This window comes from Corvus kubaryi, unplaced genomic scaffold (assembly GCF_017639235.1).
Source record: "Corvus kubaryi isolate FWS band 111438036 unplaced genomic scaffold, C.kubaryi_AGA036_p1.0 split1-37355, whole genome shotgun sequence".
NCBI classification, from domain to species: domain Eukaryota; kingdom Metazoa; phylum Chordata; class Aves; order Passeriformes; family Corvidae; genus Corvus; species Corvus kubaryi.
The window spans coordinates 1,032,478-1,059,866 of NW_024582078.1; the positions used below are offsets into that span (position 1 = coordinate 1,032,478).

General features: G+C 50.6%; 1 protein-coding gene across 1 annotated transcript in view; it reads left to right on the forward strand.

Moving 5' to 3' along the window:
* The first annotated feature begins 321 nt into the window (after nucleotides 1-321).
* The window catches only part of SYT6 (synaptotagmin 6), a 34,821-nt gene continuing 7,753 nt past the window's right edge, over nucleotides 322-27,389 (forward strand). The window contains exons 1-4 of the mRNA XM_042013475.1: nucleotides 322-770; nucleotides 19,254-19,587; nucleotides 22,130-22,688; nucleotides 26,423-26,543. Of these exons, the coding sequence (XP_041869409.1) occupies nucleotides 617-770; nucleotides 19,254-19,587; nucleotides 22,130-22,688; nucleotides 26,423-26,543 (1,168 nt within the window). The 5' untranslated portion in view covers nucleotides 322-616. The remainder of the gene's footprint in view (nucleotides 771-19,253; nucleotides 19,588-22,129; nucleotides 22,689-26,422; nucleotides 26,544-27,389) is intronic.

Sequence of the window (27,389 nt, forward strand, 5' to 3'; positions counted from 1 at the left end):
TAAAAGAAAAAATCTAATTATGAACTAGAATGGTGTTCTCAATCTCTGTTGCCATCTGCAGCCTGGTGTGTTAGGACCAGCACAAACAAATCAATAAAGCCTGCAGCTTCTCTTATGCTGCCTTTGGCAGTTGTAAGTAGTTCGTGCCGTGTTTGTGGGAGCACTCTGGTTCCTCCTCTCTGCTGATGTGCTGTCCTCAGCCAGGAGGTTTCACCACTCATTTTTTTTTGCAAAATCCAGGGTCGGGACCTGGAACTCCGCACCCGGAGAGCGGGCAGCAGTGAAAGGGTTAAAAGGAATTATCTGGGCTGCAGCTTTAATACGTCTCGTGTGGAGGGCACGAAACTGAGTTTGGTAGGAGGTTCTTTGTCTGGAGCAGCCTTGGCAGTAAACAGAGCTGTAATCTCAGAGGCAATGAGGCACCGGGAGCGCCGGGGGCTGGACACTCCGGCTCTGAGCAGGGGCCGTGGGGCAGCTCCGGGTGTCCCGGCAGGTGCTGCCATGCCAGAGGGTGGAACTGGAGTGAAGCTGCTCCTGTGATGAGCCCCAAGCCCACCCTCTGCTCCTAGTCTGAGTTTCCTAGAGAGCAGCGGGAGCGGAGGATGCGGAGAGGGCGATGAGCAGTCCCAGGGAGGACGGCCGCTGTCGCAGGGCCATCAGCATCCTCACCGAGCTGTGCCAGAGGAAAAGCCTGCCCAGCCTGGACCTGGACACCTGCAGGGAATTCCTCCTGCTGCCTTCTGACCAGAGCCTGATTATCTCCGAGCCAGGTACGGCCCCTGCTCCCGTCTGCTGAAGGGTGCTCGTGGAAGGCAGGAGGGCCATCCAGCCCCTACAGGGGGAGGAAAATGTTTGGGACCCCCGAGTTAGACCCAGGGGTTGGTCCTGGCACCCCTCTGGGGGGGTCCCTTCCCTTTCCACGTGTTCCATGGTGAAGTTTTGGGTGCAAGTCCTGCCTCACCTGTTGATGTGGAAGGGGATGGCTGCATGGGGGGACAGCTGGGATGTTCCGGGCTGTTTCACGAGCTAAAGTTCCTGGGAAAGTTCCTTTTTCAAAAACACAGATTCCTGTCCTGTGTAAAACAAAAACCAAACCAACAAAAAGCAGTGAAGAGCCTCCTTAAGCAACTGGGGTGGCAGGAACTGATTGGTGCTATCCTGGTTTGAGAAATGGAGGGATCCACAGGGATTGCATGGATTTCTGCTCACCACGAAGGGATCTTGCTGAGCTTTCATGTGCGTGTTTTACTTTCCCTAAGAAGTGCTTGAGTTGTCCCGGTCAGGTTGGAGAGCCAGGGAGGGACTCTGGTGTGTCAGGGATGAGTCAGGAGCAGGAATTCTGCTCCAGGAGCAAAGGGGCAGCTCCGTGTTGCAAAATGGGGCATTTTCCCTACACTTTTTCTCACAGCTGCTCGCTCCAGAGAGGTCTCCTGCTGTCACTTCAGAAGACATTGGCAGGGACAGTTGGAACCCCAGGCTCGTGTGCTAAGCAAAACCCCAGATCGCATAGTTTTTAGAATTATTGGTAGCCTGTTGTAAGTTGCTTGTGTATTCCAACATTTTCATAGGCGGCTCCTTCCAAGGGTCCTTGTAGGCAATGATCTGTAAACCCAATGGATTCCACAGCGCTTTCTACAGCTCGAGTTTTCACAAACTTTTCTCCTCTGCTGAGCACATTGTGCAGAGACCCTGTGCAGCACAGCTGCCCATCAATCCCTGTCCAAGGCTTTCTGTGTCACCTTCCCTCCCTTTCTCCTGCCCCTCTCTGCCAGGATCTCGTGCTGGGGTGCAGCTGGCACCCAGGGCACAGGGCACCAGGATTCTGCCAGTCCTTGGTTTGCAGTGGAGCTTCCAGCACTGCTTTGCTGATACATCCAGCCAAACACCTTCCTGTCACATCCCTCTTTGCCTGTAACTTAATTCTCTTCTTAAAATGAATTTGTTTTATACCTGCCTGTTCTGGAGGCCTCTTACCACGGCTGGTTGTGTCCTTACACGTCACACCCCCTGCAGCAGTTTTCTCTATTGCAAGTAGAGCAAACAGCTTGCAAACTTACTGCATCACTTCGGAACTCTTTACCTTGCACCAAAAATTAACGTTTTCCTGACTCTGCAGCAGAAATCCTCTGCACTGCTCTTGTTCTGTCCACCCTGATGTGACAGATCTGCATTTGTCTGTGCAGCCTGTCCAGGACCTCGTGTTCAGGTCGGGATCACATCATCATCATCTGCCCTTAGCATCACAAATGTTTTGTGCTCTGAGCTGTGGTTTGAGTGTCAGCCTCGGTGCCGCGGGCGAGCTGTGCCGGGCTGGCTGCACAAACAGCCAGGGCTGCTGTCTCTGCTCCGCACGGCTGGGCCCATTTTTATGTCTAGACAGCACTGAGGACACAGTTTGGGCCCGACATGTACGAATATTTCTCAGTCCTTGGCTGTAAAGCTGCTCCAGCAAGGGGAAAAAATTCTGTTTGCATCAAGTGTTAACTAGCACAGCTCCAGAGACATGATGCTTTTCCCATCAGTGCTGGATGTTTATCTAATTATCTGCACTGATGCTTTGTCCATTTTATCCTGAAGTCTCATGTTGAGCAGATTTGCTCTCGGCCGCCTGCGGTCCCGTGTTCAGACGCAGCCAGCCCATCCTCACCAAGGCAGGCAGAGGGAAGGTGGGGCTGTGTGAAGATGAGCAGATGGCAGCAGGCAGGTGCCGTGTCAGAAGCAGGGCGGAGGAGCCCTGGCTCCTGCTGGAGTGTCCCCGTGTGGGCAGCACAGCCTCAGCAGCCACACGCCAAATTAGTTGGAGTCAAACTGGCCTTATTTGTCATCATCATGTGGAGTCTCCGGCATCTCGGGCAGTTTGTTGTCTCCTGGATAAATCTATTAACTACTGGCTGGATCAGCCTGGCTTGTGGAGTGTCCTGCTGAAGTTCAGGTTGAAGGAAGCACTGCCAAAGCTGGAGCCAGGCTGCTCCTGCACAGCTCAGCGCAGGGGCAGTTTGGTTTTTTCTGCTGTTCCATGCGTGGATAGGGAGCAGTATCCTCAAGGAATGTGTGGAGTGGCAAGGAAATGAGCCAGGTATCATCAGCCTTCTTGAACTGCATCCAAGAGTGGAAAAAACCTGTGAATGTAAAAATGTTACTGAATAGTTTATATAAGAGTAAGTTTTGATGTGGTGGTCTATTTTTTTTTAAAACCCTTCTGGACTGTGCGGCTGAAAGGGCTGCTGTGGATGAAGTGGATGCACCTCTACTCTCTGGTTATGTAATAGCTGAATCTCCTCCTCACAGCCAACAAGAGCAATCGAGCTGCAGCATTTCTCCTGTGTACACCCAACAAAGGAGGATTGCAGGCGCTGCCGGCGCCTCGCCCGGCAGCCAAATCTGTCAGAAAAATGAGGAGTTTGGCTGGGGAAGGTTTCGGTGCCGCTGCATCAGTGGGGATGAGAAGGGGAGCTCTCCCTGCAGTTGGGCCCGTGGCGGTGCCAGGAATAGAACTGATCTCTTGGCTGGGGGCCCCGAGATGGAGCGAGCTGCAGCATCCTTTTGTTGTGCCTATCTCCAGTCCTCCCCCGTAGCTCCCTCCATCTGATCGCTCTCTTCCCTGCCAGGCCTCAGCTGTCGTGCAGGGATGCTGGGAGTGTCACCCGTGCACGGGCGTGAGCTGTGGGCAGTGACACTGCCTGTGCTGTGGGGACAGCATTTACCACAGGTGATGTCCCTTAAGAGGATGGGCTCGTCCCTTCTGGGCCCTGGAGGAGCAGTGAGAGCTCTTGGATGTAGCTGAGGGAGTTTGCGGCCCAGCTGTACTGAAGGGCAAGGTCCTTGGCTGTGGAGCAGGGGAGTCAGGACCCCACAGGACCATGGGGATAGTGATCTGTCCCCCTTCCCGGCCCCTCTGCCCATGGGAGTGGAGCTGCAACAGGCTCCAGGGTCTTTGGGAAACGGTGCTTGGAGTGGTGCCGTGCTGGGCTTCAGTGATCCTGGTGTGTCCCTCTCAGCTCAGGATGCTCTCTGATCCTGTGGTTCCCCACAGCCTGAGCAATCTCTCCCTGCCTGCTGCTGCCCAGGGCTGCTCCGGGGGGATGGAGCCATGGTCCTGGCTGCGGGAAGCTCAGCTGCAGCATCCCTGCATCCCTGGATTCCAGGACTGTGCCGTGCCCTGCGCAGCGCTCACCAGCACGGGTTGAGCTGGGCACTGGTCAGGCTGCTCTCCCCTCGGGCTGAGCTGTGCTGCTGACTCACTCAGTGCTCCCCTGAGCCGGGTCCTGCTCCCTGTGGGTTTGCAGAGGCTGCCAGACAGTCCCAGGAGATCATGTGGGGGAAAGGGGAAGCTGGACTCATTCTGAAATGATCCTGCAGAGCTCATGAGTGTTACTAAAGAAAGTAGGTTTAGATGGGATATTGGGAAGGGATTCTTCCCTGTGAGGGTGGGCAGGCCCTGGCACAGGGTGCCCAGAGCAGCTGTGGCTGCCCCTGGATCCCTGGAAGTGTCCAAGGCCTGGCTGGACGGGGCTGGGAGCAGCCTGGGACAGTGGGAGGTATCACTGCCCATGGCAGGGGTGAAACTGGATGATCTTTAAGCTCCTTCCCACCCAAACCAGTCTGGGATTCCGTGATTCTGTGACTGGAGCCAGTGTCTTGTGACGATGATTTAAAGGACGATGCCTGGGTATAGGAAGGAATTTATCCTGGGATCAAAGCACATCCAGGAGCAAACCTCTGGGTTTGATTTCTACCTTCAGCACTGCTGTGCTGCGACTTTCTTTAAATAACCTAAATTGGGGGTTTTTGCCTTAGTGATCTGTTTGTACAAAGCTTTGGAACCAGGACAGGAGGCAGTGGGGGACATGCAGAGGGGCTGCAGGTTGTCCCCAGCAGTCCCTGTTGATCTCAGCATGGTGAGAACCCTCCTCAAACCCTCCCTCCGTGCACTGATCCACCCCAGCAAAACACTCCTGTGCTTTCCTGCTGCAGGAGGAGAAAGCTGGAGTGAGAGGAAGGAACAGGGCAGCTGAGGAAGACACAGAGTCAGAGAGACCTTAAGATATCTGTGTTCCCCAGCACATGGTGTCCTGTGTTCCAAACCCCATAATTCAGAGCACATTTAGTGTTTTGCCCCTTGTGTGAACTGCTGTTTTTGAAGGTCCTGGTGCAAGCGGCACAGCTTGTACAGCACTGAACACCCTCCTGACACTTGGCAAAGACTATGAAAATGCTAAACCAAGCACACAAGTGTTCTTGCTGCGGGCAGAAAAAGGGGGGAATTTCTGGGCAATAACGGATTTTTCATCGCAGGAGTGTTGGTGCAGAAAGATCATTTTTTTATTGAGGAATTGCTTCTGGAGTATTTTCTGGGAAAAAAACCTATCCCTTGATAGATTAGTTTGATTAATGGGAGAACTGATGACACCCCCATTCATGGTTATGGGATGCCTTCAGCCACTACCTGTGAAATATGGGCATGTCTTGAATTTACTCACCAGGCATAATAACACACTTTTCTGAATCGCCATTCAAGTGTATTTTAAGTCAATATAACAGTAAAGATGCTCCAAGCCACCCAGGCAAAGCTAATATTAATCACTGAAGCTTGAGTTTCCAGAGGCCAGGCATGTGAGGAGCAGCTCCTTGGGGCAAGTATCTTTTTTAACACAGAGTAATGCACTTGCAAAATGGATCTTGCCTTTCCTCCCAGGGAAGAGCCAGCCAGAGCTACGTGCAGCAGATTTGCTCTTTAGCCTAACTAAACCAGGCTCAGATGCTGGAGGTATCAGGTTCAAACCTTGCTGCCAGAGGAAGGTTTGTTAAACTGTATTGAAATAAGGTTGAAACCTGCAGTGTAAATCGAGGGAAAACTGATTAAACCGCCTGTCTACAGACGTGTCTCTGCTCATGCATTGTGTGCGGATCTGTGGCTCTCCAGCTGCCTCTGGCTATGCTCTGAGATGGTCCTGGTAAATAAAAAGCCCCTCTGGAGCTGTGTGGAGTGTGCGTGTTGGGGAGCCCTGTGAGTACCTACCTCTCTGCATAGGCGCAGCTTTGCAGCCGCCTAATTGCTGCTGGTTGATTCATTCCTGAGGCAGAGCAGGGAGGCTGCTCGTGTTTGTGGATTCGTGCGGACTCGGGAGCCTGTTCCGATGCAGCTGCAGTAGCCTCATGCATAGTCAGGGATCAGCATTCCCAACTCCATAGAAACAGCAGCGGGATCGCTGCCGGTGTTAATTGATGCGCGAGCAGGCGGAGGGCAGCGACCAGGGACCGCGCTGAGGAGCTGCCACCGCTCTGGTAAGTCCACATTTCTGAAGTTACTTTAATAATTCTTCGCCTTTTTTTTCCTCCCCCCCCATAATATGGAGCCGCTTATCCTTAAAAAGCATTTTGCTTCCTCAAAATGCCTTTGCTGTTGAAACATTTTCCCGGCTCTCAGTATTCTCCCGACGTTGCACTGAGACCCAGCGTGTGCTGGGAGCTGGTTCAAACCAGGGCACAGCCTGGCCCCGATCTTCCCCACTGCTCTGTGGGATGACTCTGGGAAGGTGGTTGGTGTTCCTGTGTTTGCAGGTGTTTGTTGCTCGGCATCCTGGCTGTGCTGGAGTTGCTGCACTCGCCGTGTGCTCCTGGCAGCTGGATCATCTCCCATGTGTGTGCTCATTGTGCAGGGATAAACCAGACCCAGAACGCGGGGTTGTGTCTGATACAATTGTTTTATTTACCTATGACCTCAATTATCCTTGTTTATCATAACTGTTTCTTCTCACTGCTCACATTTCCAGGTACAATCGAATATTCTTTCTCAGGACCCCTGGTTTCCATCTCATCTTGGTTAGGCAGCCTTTTCTGCCCTTAATATTTGCTGTTTCTTTTTCAAAGATGACAATATATATTTTCCCTTCCCATCTGCATGTTGGAAAATCAGGGATCTTGTCTGCGAGTGTTTCCATCCAGCGGACTCCCTGACAGCAATCGCGCTGGCAGTCGATGGGGAGAGATGCAATAAGTCCCTCTGCCATATATTGTCTTTAATTATATTTGTACCTTGCAAAATGGCATCCTGGAGGGTCGGGGAGGGGATTTTTTGGAGTGATTGTCTATTAACTGTACATTTTCCCTGCCTAGGAAAGTTCTCCTGCGGGGAGCCTCGCGTGCGGCGGCGCCGCAGCTGCTGGCTGAGGGTGTCTCTCTGTTTAGTTCAGTTTGTTGTGCTGTAGCAGGTTCATGTTTGACAACATCACAGCAAACTGTGCAGCGAAGCCTGAAGGCAGCATGCCAGGAGCTCCCTTCACACCAGCCCTCTCCAAACTATCCTTAAGGCACACCGCCCTGGACCATTTGGAATAATAATTGCCCAGGAATTCTAGCCCCTGGTGTTGTAATACTCTGATTTTCTGGGCGTTTGTAGCTGCTGCAAAGAAATGAATACAGTTGTGTGGCACAGCGTGAGGTGACACCTCCTCAGTTTCTCTCTCCAGACGCAGCGCTTCATCTCCTGCATGATGGTGAGCGTTTACTCAGAGTTTGATCCCAGCTCTGAATCTGGGCTCTGGTCAAAATGCTCATGCTGAAAGAATCATGAGCTGCAGGGTATGGAGTGGTAGGAGCCACTGGAAAAGGGCATCTCAGAATCCATTTAATCGATGTGTGGGATCAGGCACAGCCTGCACACACCACTGCTGCACAGCAGCACATTGGAGGGGTTAAAGAGCCCTGTCTTTGTTCCAAGCTAATGGAAGCAGCAGCAGCAGCAGCAGCAGCAGCTGATGGCAGGAGCAGAGCCTTGGGGAGGAAGTTCCCTCCTCACTCAGGGCAGCTTGAACAAAGAAATGCTCTGTTCCAAACCTCTGCATTTGGGTGCAGGGTGCCTGTACCAGCCGTGGGCTCCAGGCAGGTGAGTCCCTCCCGGCTGCTCCATCTGAATCCAGCTCTGGATCTGCCAGTGCTGCTCTGCCTGCTGTGTGCTGCTGTTTTCAGCGTGACAAGTTGAGAGGGACAGAGAAAGAGGGACTGGTGTGGGTTTGTGTGGCTGTTTTGGGTCTAGGTGGCTCCAGCTGGCAGCTCGAGGGCACCAGGCTGGGAATCACCAGGCCTGTGCAGCACCTGGAGCCAGGGCAGTTCTGGAAGAATTGTGCATCTCCAGTTTTGGGTTTCCCATGGGGCAGGTCCAGGCAATAAACTCACCCAGAATGTCTCATGGCTCAAGGAGCCCCTTGTGCTGGAGGGGCTCCGTGTCCTGGGCAGGGGGCACTCAGAAAAGCCTCTGGGAAGCTTTTCAGGGCTGCCTTGTCCCATGCTTGGGGTCTTCCTGACTGAGCTTTTTGGGGTCCCCAAACTGTGTCCTCTTGTGGAGCCTGCAGCCCAGGACGGGAGGCTTCCAGCACTGGGATGGGGAGAGACCCTAGCTCTACTCCCTGTCAAGCTTTACCTTGAGATCTTTTCTAGGCAGCCTGATTTTAGTGGGTTTTTGACCCAAAATGGAGTCTGAGAGGGAGACACAGGGAAGCCTTTCCCCACAATTGAATCCCAGTGTAGGAAGTGAGGGACAGCGAGGTGGCAGCTCCAGGGTAGAGAGTCTGGGCACAGAGGCACTGCTGAGCCCAGCCTTGCTGGTGTCTCACAGTAGACACGGCTCTGATCAAGATTTTGAAAGGAAATTTTAAGTTCCAGGGTTTTTGGTTGCTCAAGGGAGGCAGAGAGATGGTGAAAAGCTTTTACTTGTTCCGTTTGCTTTGCATCCTGAAACGCAGTTGGATTTCTGCATCCCAGAAGTGTCTGGATTTCTGTGGTTTCCTCTCTGCCTGGCTCTGCTCAGCCCCAGGTCTGGATAAGGGGCTTCCCTCGTGTTGAACAGCCTCAGCCAGGCTCCCCTGGCACACAGGGCTCAGCTCAGGTGCTGTCTGTGCAGGGCCATATCCCGGGGGCATGAGGATGCTCAGCAGGGATTTAACCCCAACCCCGGTCGCTGTGTGTGTTCAGCACCACTGAGTTGTTTACAGATGTTGCTACAGCATATTGTGATAAAATGTCATGGGATTAGCACACAGCCCTGTGCCATAATTGCATTCACTGTGGCTTATAATAGTTCATTAGCTTGTCATCAGTTAGGCAGAAAGCAATGACAACTCTTCCTATCACATTTATAATGCTCTAGAGAGCAGCTGATTAAGTCACAAAGTGACATAAAGCACCGGGGAATGTTTCCTTCGGCTTGAAAAAGTTTTTTTTTCTCTTTTTTTGTCACTTTTGATAACAGAAATGCTGTGTTTCTGGCAGCACAAAGCTCCCCTTTGGGTTGCACATGCCAGCAGAAGTTTCAGTGACAAATCTGCCTTGGATGCAGCCTGGAGGGAGAGCCCAAATCGGTCAATAATGGCTGAATACCAACATTTTTTGTCTTCAGGAGCCTGTGATGGGGCTCCTCCAGCCCAGCCACTTTACTGGGGATCAGTTCTTGTCCCTGATGTCTCTCGGCACCGTGTGAAGCCCACAGTCACCAGTGGGGTTTGTGGGGTTGGTGGGAGAGGGGAGTTTTGTCTCCAGGTCCATCTGGGGAGATGGAGCTGAGGATGGGCTGAGGGCTGTCCATGGGCAGAGTCAAGGTCCGAGCAGGCATCTGGGACATTGGACACTGGGATTTGGTGTTGCAGCCCCGCAGAGATCCAGGCACTGTGGGGTTTCATTGCTGTGTTCTGGCTGCTGTGCTGGAGGTTCCTCCTGCCTGGAGAGCCATGCAGGGCTCGTCAGCTATTCAGGATCTTTTGTGTTCTTTTGGGGTAATTAACTCTTTCTCCATTCTATTTCAGTGAGAAAAGCCCAAGCTCCAGGCCACCAAACTCTCATCTTACCTCACATCCCTTTCTTTGGTGTATTGTGCACTTCCATTTGGTTGGACTCGATGATCTTAGAGGCATTTTCCAACCTTAATGATTCTGTGATTTGTAGGTGTTGATTTTTTTCCTTTTTTTGGTTATGTATACACATAGGGACATGAGTGCCTCAAGGTTGACTCTACACTTGAACATCACCTTTGATGTGTCCCTCTGAATTACTCTGTTCAGATTTCCCTCTAGTTTTTGAAACTCCCCTAGGGGCTGGAGCAGCTCCCACTCCAATGTCTGAGAGCAGTTGCCGTCTGTTCCCTGGGTGAAAGAAGGACCAAACCATGAACTGAAGAACACCAGGTGGCAAAGGGTTTGACAGTGTCTCTTCTCTGTGTAATGCACTTGTTTAATCAGCTCTGTCAGACCATGAGCTGTGGCAGTCCCCACGCAGGGACTGGGCACGGGGTGCAGAGAGGACGGGGACAGCATCACCCACACCTCTGTGCTGCCTCCTCTGGGCCAAGACACAGCAGGAGCTTCAGCTGCAGCCTGGATATGTAGGCAGGAATAAAAACAACTCTCTCTGCTCCTTGCAGGTAGGGCACGATGCAGGTGACAGCTCGGGGGTGTCCCAAGGGCTCATCCTCTCACAGCCGTGAGGTGCTGCAGGCTCCAGCATGACATGGGAAAGCCTTGAGGCTGTGGCTGGGGATGTTATATTCATGGGGATTAATAGAACTTTATTACATGTGCAGATTCATGGTTTAAGTATTTTCTCCTTAATTGTAACTTGGAGTTTATAAAATTGGGGAATTTGCAGGTATTGGCGCTAACGAGCTGAGAGCTGCTTTGCAGGACAGCAAATTCTCAGAGAAATCTCTGCTCTCTGTGACCACTGACAGCATCCAAGGGAGCAGCTGGAGCTGTGCCAGGGGAGTTTAGGTTGGATACTGGGAAATGTTCTTCCCCCAGAGGGTGCTGGGCACTGCCCAGGCTCCCCAGGGAATGGGCACTGCCCCGAGGTTGCCAGAGCTCCAGGAGTGTTTGGACAGCGCTGCCAGGGATGCCCAGGGTGGGATTGTTGGGGTGTCTGTGCAGGGCCAGGAGCTGGACTGGATGATCCTTTTTGGGTCCCTCCAATTCAGGATATTCCATGATTGTAAATTATGCAACAGCTAAAGGAACAAAACTTTGGATGAAGTTGTCCGTGTCTCGTGTTGCAGTGCATTTCCCAGCTATAGAACCACACCCCCACAAGAAATACAGCAAATGGTGAGCACTGGTGGTGCTCAGTGAAGCGAGTTTCGCCTGGATGTGAGGGATGAGGTGGTTGTTTGCTCCTGGGCCATAGATCAGCCACTGAAACACTGGGTCCCTGCGAGGTCTCCCTATGAAGGGTTGTCTCCATCCTTAACGTGCAATAATGAGATGGTTTGAGTTTTATAGTCTTATATAATTACTCTCAAAATAGCTTCTGATTCATCCTCCCCTTTGAAGCTTATAGTTTGCATTCTGATAAGCTCTTGCATGGCAGGAACCCTGTGGTAGCAGCAAATTAATTTTTAAGAAGTTTTTTGCTGTCTGACTGAAACTTTGGCACCGGCAGTTGGAGCATTCCTGTCCTGACCTTCCCAGGATCCTTTTCCTGGCTGCGTGTGTGCAAGAGACAAGGAGGCTCTGTCAGGGTTCCTGGGGAGCCTGTGCTGGCAGGAGGAAGCCGGTGGGAGCTGATAGCGCAGGACTCAGAGTCCGAGGACTGGGGAAGCACAGGAACAGGATAAATCTCATTTTAGCTTCCAGAGAGACTCTGTGGCTGGATGGGGCTTGGAGCAACCTGGGATAGTGGAAGCTGTCCCTGCCCATGGCAGGAGGTGGAAGGAGATGAGCTTTAAAGTCCTTTCCAACCCAAACCATTCCATGATTCCACGATTCTCTGGATGTCTCCTCTCAGAACATCCTCCTCCTGAGCATTCCCACCCTTCTGCTTTGAGAGGGGTGCTTGCCACTGAGCTCTGTGCAATGAGCTGAGTGTGAAAGTGCTCAGCAAACTGTGAGAACTTGTTTTCAATCCACATTCCCTGTGCTGTCCTCTGTGGAATTACTTGTGGTTGATATGGAAAAACAGAACAAGGCTTGGGACGTCCAGAGCAGCTGGGGCTGGCTGCCTTCACCTAGAGAAACCTGTCCTGTGGTGCTGGGAGTGTGCACGAAGTGGGGGGGTCTTTCAGGGTCTCCATGGGTATTTCACACCATTTTGCAGCCCTGGCCTGCTGAGAGGAGCAATCAGTGTTTTTTTACTTTCATTACCAAGAGAAAAACAACCTGGTTTGTGAGCAGGGACAGGACTCAGGGAAGGGCTGGAGCTGTGCCAGGGCAGGGTCAGGCTGGAGAGCAGGGAAAGGTTCTTTCCCCGAGGGTGCTGGGCACTGCCCAGGCTCCCCAGGGAATGGGCACTGCCCCAGGGCTGCCAGAGCTCCAGGAACGTTTGGACAGCGCTGCCAGGGATGCCCAGGGTGGGATTGTTGGGTGTCTGTGCAGGGCCAGGGGTTGGACTGGCTGATGCCTATGAGTCCCTTCCAGCTCAGGATATTCTATAATCCTGTGATTCTGCTTCTTTCTGGATGGGTCATGGTGCCAAGTACTTCTGTGACTTCATCTCCCTCTCCCCCAAACTCTCGGGTTCAGTGCTGCCCTGGGCTGGGCGATGGCCCCTGTCCCCTGAGGGAGCCTGACCAGCAGCCCAGCTCCGGCTGCTCTGAGCAGGGTGTCCATGGGTGACACCTGCTCCTGGTGCTGGGATCACTCCCTGGACAGGAGAAGCTGTGAGGGTCTAAAAAACCAAGTGTGTGTGACCCCCGGACCTGCGGGTGATCGATGGGGTCAGATGTGCTGCTGCGGGAGGGCTCTGCAGCCCTTATCACCTCCCGCAGCATGAGATAACGTCTGAGGGGCAGCGGGAGCTCTGCCCCACCCTGAATTGTGTCCTGAGCTGGCCCTTTAACATCTGCTGAGAGGCTGATGAAATATTTCCCCCTCGCCAGGACCCACCTCTGTGCTGTGTTCGAGCAGCAGCTCCTGCGCTGCCAGGCTGCCTGGGAGAAGTGAATTGACGGCAGCCAGACTTTGAAGTGACAGCTCCTAATGACTCGTCTAGCTCAGGAATATTTCAGGGCATATTCCTGTAGCTCCTGCCTGCCTGGAGAGCACCATCAGCAAATCAAGAACTTGATGAAGTTTCAAATGACAGCCAAATGGCAGCGAGGGGGCCTGAAATGTGACAATAAAGCCATCAGCAGGGGACTGGCACACTGGACACAAGCCCAGCAAAGAGGGGCAATCAGAGAGTGGCATGCAGTGCTTCGCTGTCACTGCCATGCCCTGTGCAGCCCCCAAGTGGCCACACACTGTGAGCTCTGGAAACACAGAGCCTGCTGCTGCAGGAACTGGGGCTGTGTGGGGTGACAGGGACAGTCTGATCTGTATCATTTGCTCTGCTACCATTCCCAAGGCTGTGGCAGGCTTGGGGAGGGATAAGGAGCTGGCTGAGGTCTGCACGATGCTGCACTGCAGCTCACCTCTCACCCAGAGCAGCATCCCTGGATTTATAAGCCAGCCAGCTTCCTTTCCAGAATCCCTGTGGCAAAGGGCTCTGTTTGCTGCTGCCCTCCGTGGTGGCCCTCAGGTTTTGCTCCGTGCTGTGTCCCCGAAGGGAACATTTGCTCTTGTCTCTGTGGTGCTGCTGGATGCTGATGTGGGGTTCTAATATTTGATTTCTGTTCCATCCAGTCCCTGTTCCTTCCTCCAAAGCCGAGCAGCTTTGCTAAATAAATATCTCCATAGCTGGGGTTTAATGGAACCCTCCTCCTCCTCCTCTGCAGCTGCTGCCCTGTGCTCCCCCCTGCCCTCCGAAATCCACCACAGCTCCCCGTGCCCAATTTCCAGCCCTCAGCTAATCAGGCTCACATTGCCGATGCTTCTCAATAGAGAGAAAATGAGATCAGCAGTTGGTGGGTGCCTCACGTGGTCTGTTGTAGCCCCAGAGCTGCCTGCTCTCCTCCAGCAACACCTCTTGTAGTAATCCATCACTTGAGTGTGTGCTCCCTGCAAAGCCCTACAGAAACAGAGCAATATATTCTCACAAACACTCCTGCAAGAGAAAAATGTAGCTGAAAATGGACAGAGAAGCCTGGAAGTATCTGCTGAGGTGGTGTGAGCTTGGTGTGTGCCACTGGGGAACCAGTCACACAGCCAGTGTGAGTGAGGTGATCACCATCACCTCCTGCTCTGGGCTCTGCCACCTCCTGGAGCTGCCCTTCCAGGAGCTTGTGCTGTGGGAGGATGTTCCATGCTCCAAGCTGTAGCTCAGAGTAGCCAGGAGTGGCTTTTACAGCTGAAGGGATCCCAGCAGGGAGCAAAGCAGCCTGAGCTCTCCCTGATGCCCAGATTTTCCATGAACCACCAAAGAACTTAGGAGGAAGAACCTCTCACAGGGAGGATGATGCTGGGCTCTTGGCAGGGTCAGGCTGGTGGCTGTGTCTGGGTCTGTGCCTGAGCATGGAGCTGTGGGACCAAGCAAGCTGTGGTGGCAGAAGGTGGGGTCAGAGTGTCCCCACTGCCTTGGTCAGGGGCTCCAGGGCCTGAGGAAATGTCTGTGCCCTCACAGGTGACAAGAGAGGAAGGGGACAGCCAGGTCCTGGGGGCTGGTGGCATCACCCTTGTCCCACACTGCACCTCACTGGGTATTTCCAGCCTCTTGAACTTCCACTTGTGCCAGTCCAACTTTGTTTAAAAGCAACAGGTAGCTGGAATGACTAATGGCTGCTGGAGTGCTGAGAGAGCCATCAAACATGTTTTGTTTTCTCTGTGGGGAGTGGGTGGAAGGAAAGCTAAATTACATCTTTGGGATATTAAATACAACTCTTCACATTAAACTCGGCGTTATCCATGAATCTCTTTAATGACAGTGCAAGCCACTTCACAGCAGTAAAAGTCGATGTTGCCACAATTAGACCACTATTGTCTTGCAGTTAATAGACTGCTCTAATCATGACTTTGTCATATTATTAATCGTTTTCTGGTTGGACTTTGCTAATTATCCCCTTTGGTAACTCAGTTTGGGCATTAGGAAGTCAGCAGGGACATCAAGCTGAAAGGCAGTTCAACCGTATCTCTTCCTTAGCTCCCATCCAGGATGAAACGAAAAGGGGGGGCTGTGCTGAGGAGCTGCTCTACGAGTTCATGGATACCGTGGTGGGAAGGGCTGGACCAGCCAAGGAGTGTTTGCCCCTTCCTCAGTTTAGCTTTACAGTTTTAAACTGCCCCACTCTTTCTTTGTCCTCCCCTGGGCCGTTTGTCTTTTATTAAAGGCAGTAGGAAGTAGTGACTCTGGAGTTGTTGCAGTTTTGAGCTTTTTGGTGAGGTTTAATAGCAACGGGTTTGGGTGTTAAAAAACAGTAAAAACACAAACCAAGAAGTCAAGTCAAAGGAGAAATGGGATGGGTTTGGAGAGAATCCAGTCTCGTTTGTGCTCTTGGAGTCCCCATCGCTGTTGGCTTCAGGTCCTTTCTGTGGTGTTTTGGTAACAAGGGGGTTATAAAATAAGTATATAATAAATATATAAGCTCGGTGGCTTACCCTTAACATGTCAGCTCAAGCAGGTAGATCATAGAATCACAGAACCACAGAATGTTGAGGGGTTGGAATGGACCCAAATCCCTGCCATGGGAAGGGACACCTCCCACTAGACCAGGTTGCTCAAGGTCTTGGCCTGGCTTTGAGCACTTCCAGGGGTGGATCCTGTCAGTGGCCATGTCCATATTTTCCCTGATCCTTGTTCTCCCCTCCTTCCTCGTTACTCAGGCGGGAGCTCTGTCACTGCTGCCCTGCAGCCAAAAACATTTTCCAGCCGAGGGTTCCTCTGAGAAGCAGCGCTCACTCCCGGGGGTAGCCAGGCTGGAAAACAGCCGTGTTAATTTGTGTTTGCAACCTCCTTCTTTTAAGCTTTATCTTTTCAATTACAAGTTGTAATAAGACCGATTTTCCAGTTTCTCCCGTGTCTCCTGTGGGAGCCGGGCGAGGATGAGGGAGCAGCACTGAGTTTGGCAGGACCGGGGTGAGGAATGGCTGGAGCTGCTCTGCACTTGTACCACACCACTCTCCTGATAATGAAGTGACAAATAACTGTTCATGTTTTAGAGGGGAATAGAATAGAAACACAGCTCCTGTCGTGTTTTGCCTCGGGTGGGACATTTCTCTGTGAGCAGTTGGGATCTGAGCTGTTCCTGCATTACACAGAGCCTTTCCTCACTGCTGGATGCTGGCACACCCCTCCTTTCCCTCTTTTCCCCTCACCTTGGATCCAAACCTTGCAAAAGGGGGATAATATCAACCAAGGAACTCATTCTTCCCCTGGGCTGAGGTGTCCTTTTGGGGGAACTGGCCTTACCTCCACCCATGCCAGGAATACCAAAGCAGCCTCTGGCCTCGGGGCATTTTCTGTTAGATGAGGAATTATCTTGTTTTTACAGTTTCTTGTAAGTTAAAGGACATTTAAAGCACAGCATTTTCAATACCAGGTATTTTTAAGAAAGTAAATGGTATTTTCAAATTCCTAAGAGAAAGCTCATTAAATCAATGAAGGTCAACTCTGTCCAATTGATATTTAAGTTTAATAAGTCATGAAGAAGTCTTGGAGAATTCAATGTCATCTTCAAACAACCCAATATTCTAAGCAGGCAGATGCTTAAAAACTGTCTGTAAAATCCTGATCCCTTCCACTAGTGCTTTGTGTCAGCTGTCAGAGGAAGGAGTAGGAGGTCATGCATAAAAGTATCTGTGAGTCCTGTCAGATACATTATGAATGCCAGCCCTGCAAGGAATGACAGGAGCCAGGATCTTTCTCAAGCTGGCAACAGGTTTTCTGAAAGGATAATAGATTATTTCTGATGGTTTCCATTAATGAGCCTGGTGTGCTGGCAGAGCCATGCAGCCTATAAAACTCCTTGGAATGGGTGGAAATATATTTTAAAAAGTCTTCTTTGTCATGCAGCAATTCCCAGCGGTGAGAGATTCTGCATTGCAATGATTTCCTTTGTACCAACACAGAGGTATTTGCAAAAAAAGTCCAGGTTCTTGAGTTTTCTTATGAATGTTTGACACTGAGTTTCCTGGGCACAATTCCAAGATTTAACTCAAAGTATAGGGAAGTGGAACCTCTGTGCTCTCAGCTTTGGTGAGAATACATTTAGGCAAATCTCTAAGGAAGTTCTGCTGCTGACTGGTACAACCTTATTTATTATTGAATAAGATGGGACCTGTTTATTCACCCCAGCAGCGATCTGTGTTTCCACCTCGGAGCTACAACAGAAGATAAATGACCTGCACAGGAGGCTGGGAAGGAAAAGAGAAGTTGCAAAAACCTCTGGGTGATGTTTATCCTTCCCATCTGCACCTTCCAGCCCTTCCCTTCGAGTCAAAAGCCCCGTGGGCAGCCAGGGAGCTTTACCTGGAGCTCCTGCTGGATTTGCTGGGCTCAGTGATTTTGTGGGAAAGCAGTGCCTTTCCTCCAGGATGTGAGGAACAGCAGATGGCTTCCCAGGCTTTTTCGGGTGTGGATGTCACATTTTGTGTCTGATGCTGCCTGGAGATTTCACTTACAGGAGCTGGTGTGAGAATCCCAAATTTGCACTGGCTGCTGCATTCCCAGAGAGACCCGAGAGAAAGTTGATGGTACAAATGTGCTCCTGAACACTTTGCTGTCATGGTTCACCAATGGTGGGTGGGGGGTTTGTTGTTTTGTTGTGGTTGTGGAGGTTTTTTTCAGTAATTTTGAAATTCAGCTCTTTATTCAAGATAAAAACTTAGTCTTTCCTCATACTTCACAGATTTTTCTCAGCCTTAACATCAAGGCAAGGTTAGATGGGGGTCTGACCAACCTGGGATAGTGGAATCTGTCCCTGCCCATGGCAGGAGGTGGGATGAGATGATTTTCAAGGTTCCATCCAACCCAAACCATCTTGTGATTCTATAATTAAATGTCTTATTACAGCTTTATAAAACTATAGGGAACAGAAGGTGTTTTATGGCTCCTGTTTAAGGTAAAGCACATCAGGAATCACTTTCAGAGCAGCTGGGATGGAGCACAGAGGGGAGTTCCCAGCTCAGAAATGCACTGGGCACACACCCTGTTCCTTGGGGCTCAGGCAGGGAATTCAGTGTGGTCACACAGAACATTTATGGTCCAGGAATAGACATAGATAGGGTGGGTAAGAGGTTATGCTTGTTCCATATGAACTTTTGGGGTGTTTGGTGTTTTTTTGCTTGTCTGTCCTGTCCTGCACTTGGGTAATTTAAGGAGTGTGGCTTTACTGGGTACTACAAATAACAAAGCAATCAAGGAATTGTCCATGAGCTCAAAGCAACCCGTGATGGAATTGTCCATAGTCCTGACACTGCAGACTTACCTCCAGAACAAAACCTGGCTCCACAATCAGGGACTGGTATTCCTTGGGATCCTGAGCTCTCGGAGTTTTGGTCTGGATGGCAATCTGGGAATTAATACACTGTAGAGAAGCAAAAATAGCCAATGTTTTCTCTTTGTGCAGTGCTGTGAATCATTTCACAGCCTAGATGAAGTATGTATATATATATATATATATATGTATATTTATACACACAGACATGTATATATATCTCTTCCATTTTCCTGATTCATCAGCCACACGTACGGAAGCTCTTTCCTCTCCAGAAAAAAAGACTGAAATACACAACACATGAGGTAAAAGTGTCTCAGAGCATCAGAGCACACACGCAGCTCAAGTGCTGTTCAGACTGAGGAAGACTGTGTAGTACTTTCTGTACAAACTCCTGCTATGTTTGGTTTCTCTGCATCAGCAGCTTGTGATTATTTTTTCCTTGGTGCTGCTATTTACTTTTTATTCCCTATGGGCACATCTGGACAAGATGTGGGCGCTGATAGTACAACAACAATCCACTTCCAGGATCCTGGTAGATGGATTTTTTCATTACTGTGCCTGAGCAGCTGTGACATGAAGCAGAAAGGCACTTTCTATGGTACAGCACCCGAGCTTGTTTCTGTCGTGGAATTGTACAGATCTTCTTGATTTCAGACTCAGCAGTTTGCTGATGCCGCAGAACAAACCAAGGATGGTATTTTATAGCCAGTTTAAGCACCAGGGTGTAAAACATCACAGCTCTGCCCATATGGAGATACCCATTTCTCCCCAGGTGTGTCCCGAGCCTGTCAGGGGCTGCTCATTTGGGCTTGGCTCTGGCTTGAAGAACCTGCTAAGAATTCTCCATTAGTTGTGATTTAAGTCAGTTTGGACCATTTCTCCCTTTCGCTTATGATTTTCTCACCATCTGTCTTTTCTTTTCTTCTTTCCCATCCCTCCCTGTCGCTGTCCTTCTCTCCCTCAGAGCTCTCCGTCAGCCTCCTTGCAGTGATAGTTATTGTGTGTGGCCTGGCCCTGGTGGCAGTGTTTGTGTTTCTCTTTTGGAAGCTGTGCTGGGTTCCCTGGAGGAACAAGGCCCTTTCCTCCCACCTGGCCGTGCTGCGGAGCGAGGCAGGAGACAAGGACAGCATGGCAGACAAGCTCAAGGACACGGGGGCCATCAGCTTTCTGGAGGCAGCTGTGAAGATCAGCCACACCTCCCCAGACATCCCTGCAGAGGTCCAGATGTCCATGAAGGAGCACATCATGCGGCGCACGCGGATCCAGAGGCAAACCACGGAGCCGGCGTCTTCCACCAGGTGAGGGCTGGGATGGGATGCTCAGCCTGGAGGAGCCTGAGGTTGGAGCTCATTGGGGGCTGCAGCTCCTCCCAAGGGGCAGCTCCGAGCTCTGCTCTCTGTGACAGTGACAGAACCTGAAGGAGCAGCTGGAGCTGGGCCAAAGGGAAGGTTTAGGTTGGATACTGGGAAAGGCTCTTCCCCCAGAGGGTGCTGGGCACTGACCAGGCTCCCCAGGGAATGGGCACGGCCCCAGGGCTGCCAGAGCTCCAGGAGCGTTTGGACAGCGCTGCCAGGGATGCCCAGATTGGGATTGTTGGGGTGTCTGTGCAGGGCCAGGGGCTGGACTGGATGGTCCTTGTGGGTCCCCTTCACCTCAGGATACTCCATGATTCCATGATTCTGCTGGGTGGGGATGCTCAGGAATGGCAGGAATGGGGTGCTCAGCAGGGGCAAAGCTCTCTGAGCAGCTGGAGATGTGGGAAGATTGTTGGATGGAGTCTGAGGCTCAGATACCATAGGGGAGACTAAGGAGAGCACCTACACACCAGATTACTGTCCAAAGCTTGGCCATCAACCAATGAATGTGTTAAGACTGGTTTACCATGGCCCTTTTAAAAAATTCGGGATTCAGGTCCTATTACTGCGACTTGACCTCATTGTGTCAAGTCACCCGCATGCTTTGGCCACTTTAATTTTGTTCTAACATGAGAGGCAGGCTGAAGTATCAATGATGTACCCTGTCAGACAGAATTAGACCTTTTGGCTCTCTCTTGCTGTTGTGGCTCCTGGCAGAAACAATTAGATCAGCACAATTGATGGATCGCTCACTGCACAAGCCCAGAACCAGCTGCGCTCGGTGCTTGTGCTCAGATGGGGACAGAGACATCAGCATCCTCCTCAGGAAGTCAGGGAAAGGCTGTGTGAACCTTGGGACACCTTCTCAGCATGGATACAGAGGAGAAATTTAGATTAGATGTTAGAAAGGGGTTCTTTACTCGGAGTGGAGTGAGGCCCTGGCACAGGGTGCCCAGAGCAGCTGTGGCTGCCCCATCCCAGGAAGTGTCCAAGGCCAGGCTGGAGCAACCTGGGATAGTGGAAGGTGTCCCTGCCCATGGCAGGGGGTGGAATGAGGTGAGCTTTAAGGTTCCTTTCCAACACAAACCATTCTGTGATCCTGTGAAATGCAGCATCTCTCCTTGACACAGAAGGCGGTGAAACGGGGACAGGGAAGAGGGATCACAGGGTCCTGGCTGTGCCCCAGAACTTCTGTTTGCCTCACTGGCCGTGTCTGGGATGTGCACAGGAGTGTGACAGGGAAATCAGGCACTGCTCAGAAAATTGGCTGCACTTTTGCAGGATTAGTGAGGCACCGATGGCAGCCCCCTGTTTGAAGGAGCTGAGTTAAACCAGCACGGTGCCACCTGCATTTGTGAGCCACACTCTTTTATTTATCCTTGCTGCTTTTGGACAGCTGATTCCCTCTCTGCATGCACACGCTCCTTCTGCTTTTATTACACCTTTCCAACAGAGGAGGAAAAAACCCTCAGCCTGTCTGAATTAGGACAAACAAAGTGTGACTTGGCTGTACGTGGGCAGGTTTCAAACCCACTTTCTCCTTGGCAGGTTCCTCTGATTCACAGCCCAGCCTAACCCCATCCAAAATACCTCTGAGGAACCTGCCAAAGTCTCCAAGCACCATGTATCACTGAAAGCTAATATTCTGGCTGTAGAGTTCTTAGTTTGGTTAAATAACTCTATAAAGTGCTCTTGTAAACACCAGATAATCTGGAATAATGCCCTGAGTCCACAGAAAGCTTTTATGCTTTGTTCAGATAAAGCTCTGCTTACATACAGCTTGTGCTGGAGGAGAGCTCAAGGCAAGAGACGCTTCCCGACGAGGCTGTGCCTCCCTCCCTGTCAACAATTATCTATCAGTTTCTGATGAGTCTCTTGGAAAAGTCTGGAAGCAGCAATACCCAGCAAAGCCAGGCTGGACAGGGCTGGAAGCAAGCTGACCTAGGGGAAGGTGTCCCTGCCTGTGGCAGGGGATGCAGTGAGATGAGCTTTAAAACCCTCTGAACCCAAACCATGCTGTGGTTCTACGAGTAAAGCCTCACCTTCTGAACTGGTCGTGGTTGTCTCACCAAAAGAAAAAGATTAAAAAAAAAAGGGATTTTTTTGCCTGAGAGCACTTAGTGCCAGTATCTTGGAAGTGTAAGGACTGAGGGTGGGGAAAGTCTCCATGTGGTGCTGTCTGTGATTTGGGTAAGGAGTTGTTGGGGCCCGTCTGTTCAGCTGTGGGCTGTGACTCGTGCCACAGGTGAGAAAGTGCAGCTTGTGGCAAATACTCTGGAATTTAAGAAATTTGCTGGATTGATTCCTTGAAGGTTTTTGGAGGTGTTCCCCTCTGTTCACATCCATAACATACATGGTTTCTGTGCAGAGGTCAGGAGCACCTATTGAACTCGTTCTGTGCTCTCTTGCTTTCTGAGTCCAGGGGAGAAAAAGGAGAGCAATGTGCTTGGAAACCCACAGAGCTGTTTGTGTCTTCCTCCTGCAGGCACATCTCCTTCAAGAGGCACCTCCCCCGGCAGATGCACGTGTCCAGCATGGACTACGGCCTGGAGCCGCCGGCCGTGGCCGAGCAGCCGACCAGCATCGGCCGCATCAAGCCCGAGCTCTACAAACAAAAGACTGTGGACACCGAGGACCCCAAGAAGGAGGCAGAGAAAACCTGTGGGAAAATCAACTTCACTCTCAAGTACGACTACGAGAACGAGACGCTGACTGTCCGAATTCTCAGGGCTTTTGACTTGCCAGCCAAAGACTTCTGCGGCAGCTCGGATCCCTACGTGAAGATCTACCTCCTGCCCGACCGCAAGCGCAAGTTTCAGACGCGAGTCCACAGGAAGACCCTGAACCCCACCTTCGACGAGTCCTTCCACTTCCCCGTGCCCCACGAGGAGCTGGCGAGCAGGAAGCTCCACCTGAGCGTCTTTGACTTTGACAGGTTCTCCAGGCACGACATGATAGGAGAGGTTATCTTGGAGAACCTGTTCGAGGACTCAGACCTCTCCCGGGAGACTTCCATCTGGAGGGACATTCAGTACGCCACGACGGTGAGTATCTGCTGGGTGGTGTGGGGATTCTCCCCAGGGGTAAATCCTTCCTGACTCCCTTGCCTCCTGTTAGCCCCAGGGACCTGCAGCCATGGCACAGTTCTCTGCCACGTGCACATGATCCCAGTAAGAAAGAGCTCTGCGGGGCCAGTACCAGTCCGTTGGTGCTGAGAGGTGTTGGACGTGCTGCTGGCAACCCTTCCAGAGTTGGATTTGGGTCTTTTAGTAGTTCTTTTGAATTCCCCCTGGAAGGAAAGCCAAGCCTCAGAGAGGAAAAGTCCCAGCCCCTTCCATGTTCCACAGGGCTGGCAGGAGAAGCCAAGTGCTCACATTGATCGCTGAGTGCAGAGCAATGACATTAACCTCTCCATAATAGCTGTCTGCTCCTCCTCTGCCCTCCCAGGAGGATCTGGCTGGTCCTCAGGGCGAATGAACAACTGAGCTGCTCTGCAGCTGGACACCAAATCAGCCATCACCATTGTCATTTCACATTGTTATTTCTGAAACTGAAAGATGAGACATCCCCACCCCTGTGGCTGGAAGCGTGGGCCCTGTCACATCTTTCCCAGTGACTGGCAGAATGCCACAACTTGCAAAAATCTGTCCTGCAGCTTCCCTCGTAGCTCATCTCATACCTTTGCTCTCCTGCTTTCTGTGCTGAGGAGGGAGCTGTCAAACATGAATATATATTGTGGCCAGCAGTGCCAGAAGACATTTGCTTTGTAACTCTCAGTTTTTCTCTCAGCACCACGTTCCCCACCAGCTATACCCCTTGGTGACTTCCATCAGTGCTTGCTCTGCTGCAGGGTGTTCAGAACTTTCAGAAAGCTCTGTGAAGTCCAGCAGGTGTGCACAGCCCCGTGTCCTGTGCTGCTGTGCCCAAGGGGACGCGGTCCCAGGGCACTCAGGGGACACGGTGGGCACGCAGCATGTCACCCTGGGAGGTGGCTGTGGGGCTGGAGCTGTCCTAGGAGGGCGCAGAGAGCTTTGGCCCTGCCAGCCTGAGGACACAGGGATGGATCTGGTGCCTGCCAGGCACCCTGGGGCAGCGCTGGAGCGTGCTGGGAGCTGTTCTGTGCTGCCTTTTGAGCACCTTGCTTGGAAGTGCTGTGGGAAGGAGGCACAGGATCAACCATGAGGAAAGCAATAGTTTTAGTTAGCAGGGTGCTCACAGCTCTTGGCTTCCAACCTGCAAACAGCCACAGATGTTATGACTGATGGATGGTAATGAAAGCAGAAATGCTGGCAGTGAGGCAAGCAGGCACCAGGCACATCCATTCACCCAGAGAGGGGCTGCTGGAAGGGGAGCAAAGTGCACCAGGTGTGCTGATGCCTCCTGGAGGAATCTGCCTGTTGGTTCTGCAAGCAATAGAGGATGTTTTCCTGGCTAAATAATCTCGTTTAATGGGGGAAAACCCCACAAAAGCAGGTGGAGATGTGCCAGCAGAAGGGTTATTGAGGGAAAAGCCTCCAGAGAAGGTGTGAGGGGAGCAGAGCCAACCCCATGCCCAAGATGTGCTGTTGCAGCAGCCTGGCAGAGCTGCCACACATCCAGCACCACGTTTGTTTCCATCCCCTCGTCCTCTCTGTGCCATTCTTAAGGAATGTGTTGCTCCTGGAACATCTCAGCCAGCTGTAGCACACCCAAGGACATTTCTGTTTAATCAAAATTGGGAAGGGTAAATACAGTTTGCATAAAACCCCGAGAAAGCTCTGGGTGCCTTATAATGCATGAGATCAATGGTGTGGGTAAGAGGGTAGGGACACACTCAAGCACTGATCTGGTCAAATAGCCAGCACTCAGCTACTTAATTAATGACTGTACAGCTTGTGAATCAGGGAAACATTTTTGGTTTCAAGTTTATTGATTCAGAGCTTCCATTATTTCCTAAAAGGTACTGATAGGAATTTTGGAAATGTCCCAATGTTTATAATCTGCAAGAAAATAATGCACCCACAGGACACGCTTTGCTCTCCTGTATTTATGGTTGCAAAGAGAAATCTCTTGACCTGATACAGTGAGGTCAAAGAACAATTTATGTTCATTTTATACCCTGAACGGGTCCTCTCAGTGCAAGGAGAGGAATAGAAGATGAGATGGTGTCCAGAGGGTGCTGTCACCATCTCACACGGGGCTGCTCTCTTCTGACATCTTGTCCAAGGGCTCCTGACCTCATTCCTCCCAAACTAACTAAGAACAAAGAATGCATGAAAGAATGGACTCAATCAAGATTTTATATAATATTCATTAGTATTCTGCACGTCTAAGTGGAATAAAGATTTAATCTTTGCCTTACCTGAGAATGAGCAGGAAATAATTTGGCAAAAACCTCATCCATCAACAAGATCTATTCCCCTAACACTTAGCAAAGCTTTAAGTGCATTTACTTGTCTTTCTAGTTCCATCACTCTACTCCTAACAGCTACAATTTCTTTTCAGCAGATCATTATATCACATTGAAAGGAATCAAACACACTGTTTCCAAAAATAAATGGGTTGTTTGCTCTACAGATGTGGGATCTGTATGTAGAAAATAAGATATTTTTTTTTAAATCCATTTTTAGAAGGTGTTTGGAAATCTTTTCTGCTGACTTCAGATAATGATGCTTTCTAGTTTAAATAAGACATTTGGTTTGTTTATTTTTCCCTGAATTCCCAATGGCAAGGCAATGATGGAAAGGGCTTTTAGGAGGTGTAGTCGATGAAGCTGCAGGTACAAGAAGTGCTAAGAGCCATGGATAAAAGTTATTTGATGGGGCACTAAAAGATTAAATTGCATTGGCTTCTGTGTAATCCAAAAGTACCAAACATTTCTGAGTGCCATCTGCTGGTTAATTCCCCATTTATACTCACACACACAGCCTCACACTGTGCCAGCTCCTTGAAGGCGTCTCAGAGGGCTTGGTGGTCCAAACGTAAACATGTCACAAACTAAAAGCTCAGTGGGCCCTTCATGGTTGTCTTCTGGTTTAAAGCTTTGACACCTCAGATGGTAACTGCCCAAAAACTCACGCTCAGCTTCAGAGAAAACCAGTGTGTTACTCAAAGATGTTTTCATTTTATGCAGAAATGTTGGGCACCATCACAGTCGTAAACCTCTATCACTGAATTCATCCCTGCCCATGGCAGGGGGCTGGAACTTGATTATATTTGAGGTCTTTTCCAACCCAAACCAGTCTGTGGTGTTGTGCACTGATGGCACTGGCTGTAGTAGGAAGTTTCCGAGGAGTTTGTTGCAGTGCACAGCCGGAGAATATGGCACCACTGAGGGTCAGGAGCTCATCTTTCTGTCACCTCACTGTGTTTGTCACATTCCTGGAGGAACCAGGCACTAGAGACATGTACTGTACATTCACACAAAACTTGGTATTAGTTTGATTTCCTTACTGCATTGATTTGGTGTGAGATATCCCATCTCCTCTGTGTGAGCAGGGGAGCAGGAGTGCATCAGCTGTGCATTAGCTGTGCATTGCTGGGAGGCTGCAATGGGAAGCACAAAATCTGCTGAGGCAGAGGGAGATTGTCCTTAACTTAGATGTGAAGCTGTAACACATTTTTCCTGTTCTCTGTATTCATTTTTTAGCCAGACAGTATTGGGGTGCACTGGAATCACCACCATGAAGTGTCCTTCACTCCAAATGGCAGAGCAGAGGAAGTGCTGTGGTGGAGGAGGAGGAGGCACCTGGCTGGTTCTGCACGTTTCCAATAAAATGTGTTCTCTGTTTTATTGAAGGAAAGCGTGGACCTGGGCGAGATCATGTTTTCCCTTTGTTATTTGCCAACTGCAGGTCGCCTCACCTTAACAGTCATTAAATGCAGGAATCTCAAAGCTATGGACATCACTGGTTACTCAGGTGGGTGTTTGGTGGCTGAGGGGGACCCCGTTGCATCCACATTTCCTCCTCTTCCCTCACAGTATCCTCAGTGGATGGTGGGTGAACCATCCCAGAAACACCTGAAAAAGCTTTGTCTGCATTTTAAGTGCAAACAAAATGTTTAAAGTTGAATTATCTGTCTGTTGTTTCCCATCCCACTGGAGGGTTTGGAGTGCCAGAGCTCTGATCCATCTCTTGGGTTGGACACTTAGATCTGTTGCAACCCTTTATAGCCAGAATCAACTGTCTCACCCCGAGATCAGGAAAGGATCATGGGCCACCTGGATAAATCCCACTGGAATGTGCATTCCCCTGTCCAGTGGCCAGTAGTCAAACCTAAGGATCACAGCCACCTGAAGACTGTTTGCATTCACAGTTTCAAAGTGCTGACATTCAGCGTGCACAAATTCTGGTTTTCATCATAAAAACCAGTGTCTTTTCCAGACACCAACTTAAGAGTATTTGAATTTCATTGTACAAAAGGCAATGACAACAGAGACCTTTGCAGAAAATGTTTCTGCTCAGTTGGAGCCATACGAAATGTCTGAGAATTGAGAATTCAGGTGAAGCCAGCTCATCCTTTCTGCAATAATAATATTGCAGTGCTGGTTCTCTGGTGCCTGAACCTCAGGTCACCACCCACACCAGTATGAGAAATGGTGGCTTTTACTGCTCTACAAACAAACTTTTTTCTCAAAGTGCATTTGAGGAGTGCCTCTGGCTCATTGGAACTCACAGCCCATCCTCTGATAAAGCTGTTTCTGTGTTGCAAAGGAAACAAAATATACCTCCCTCAACAAAAGGTCTTTTCCTATCTCTTCCTCC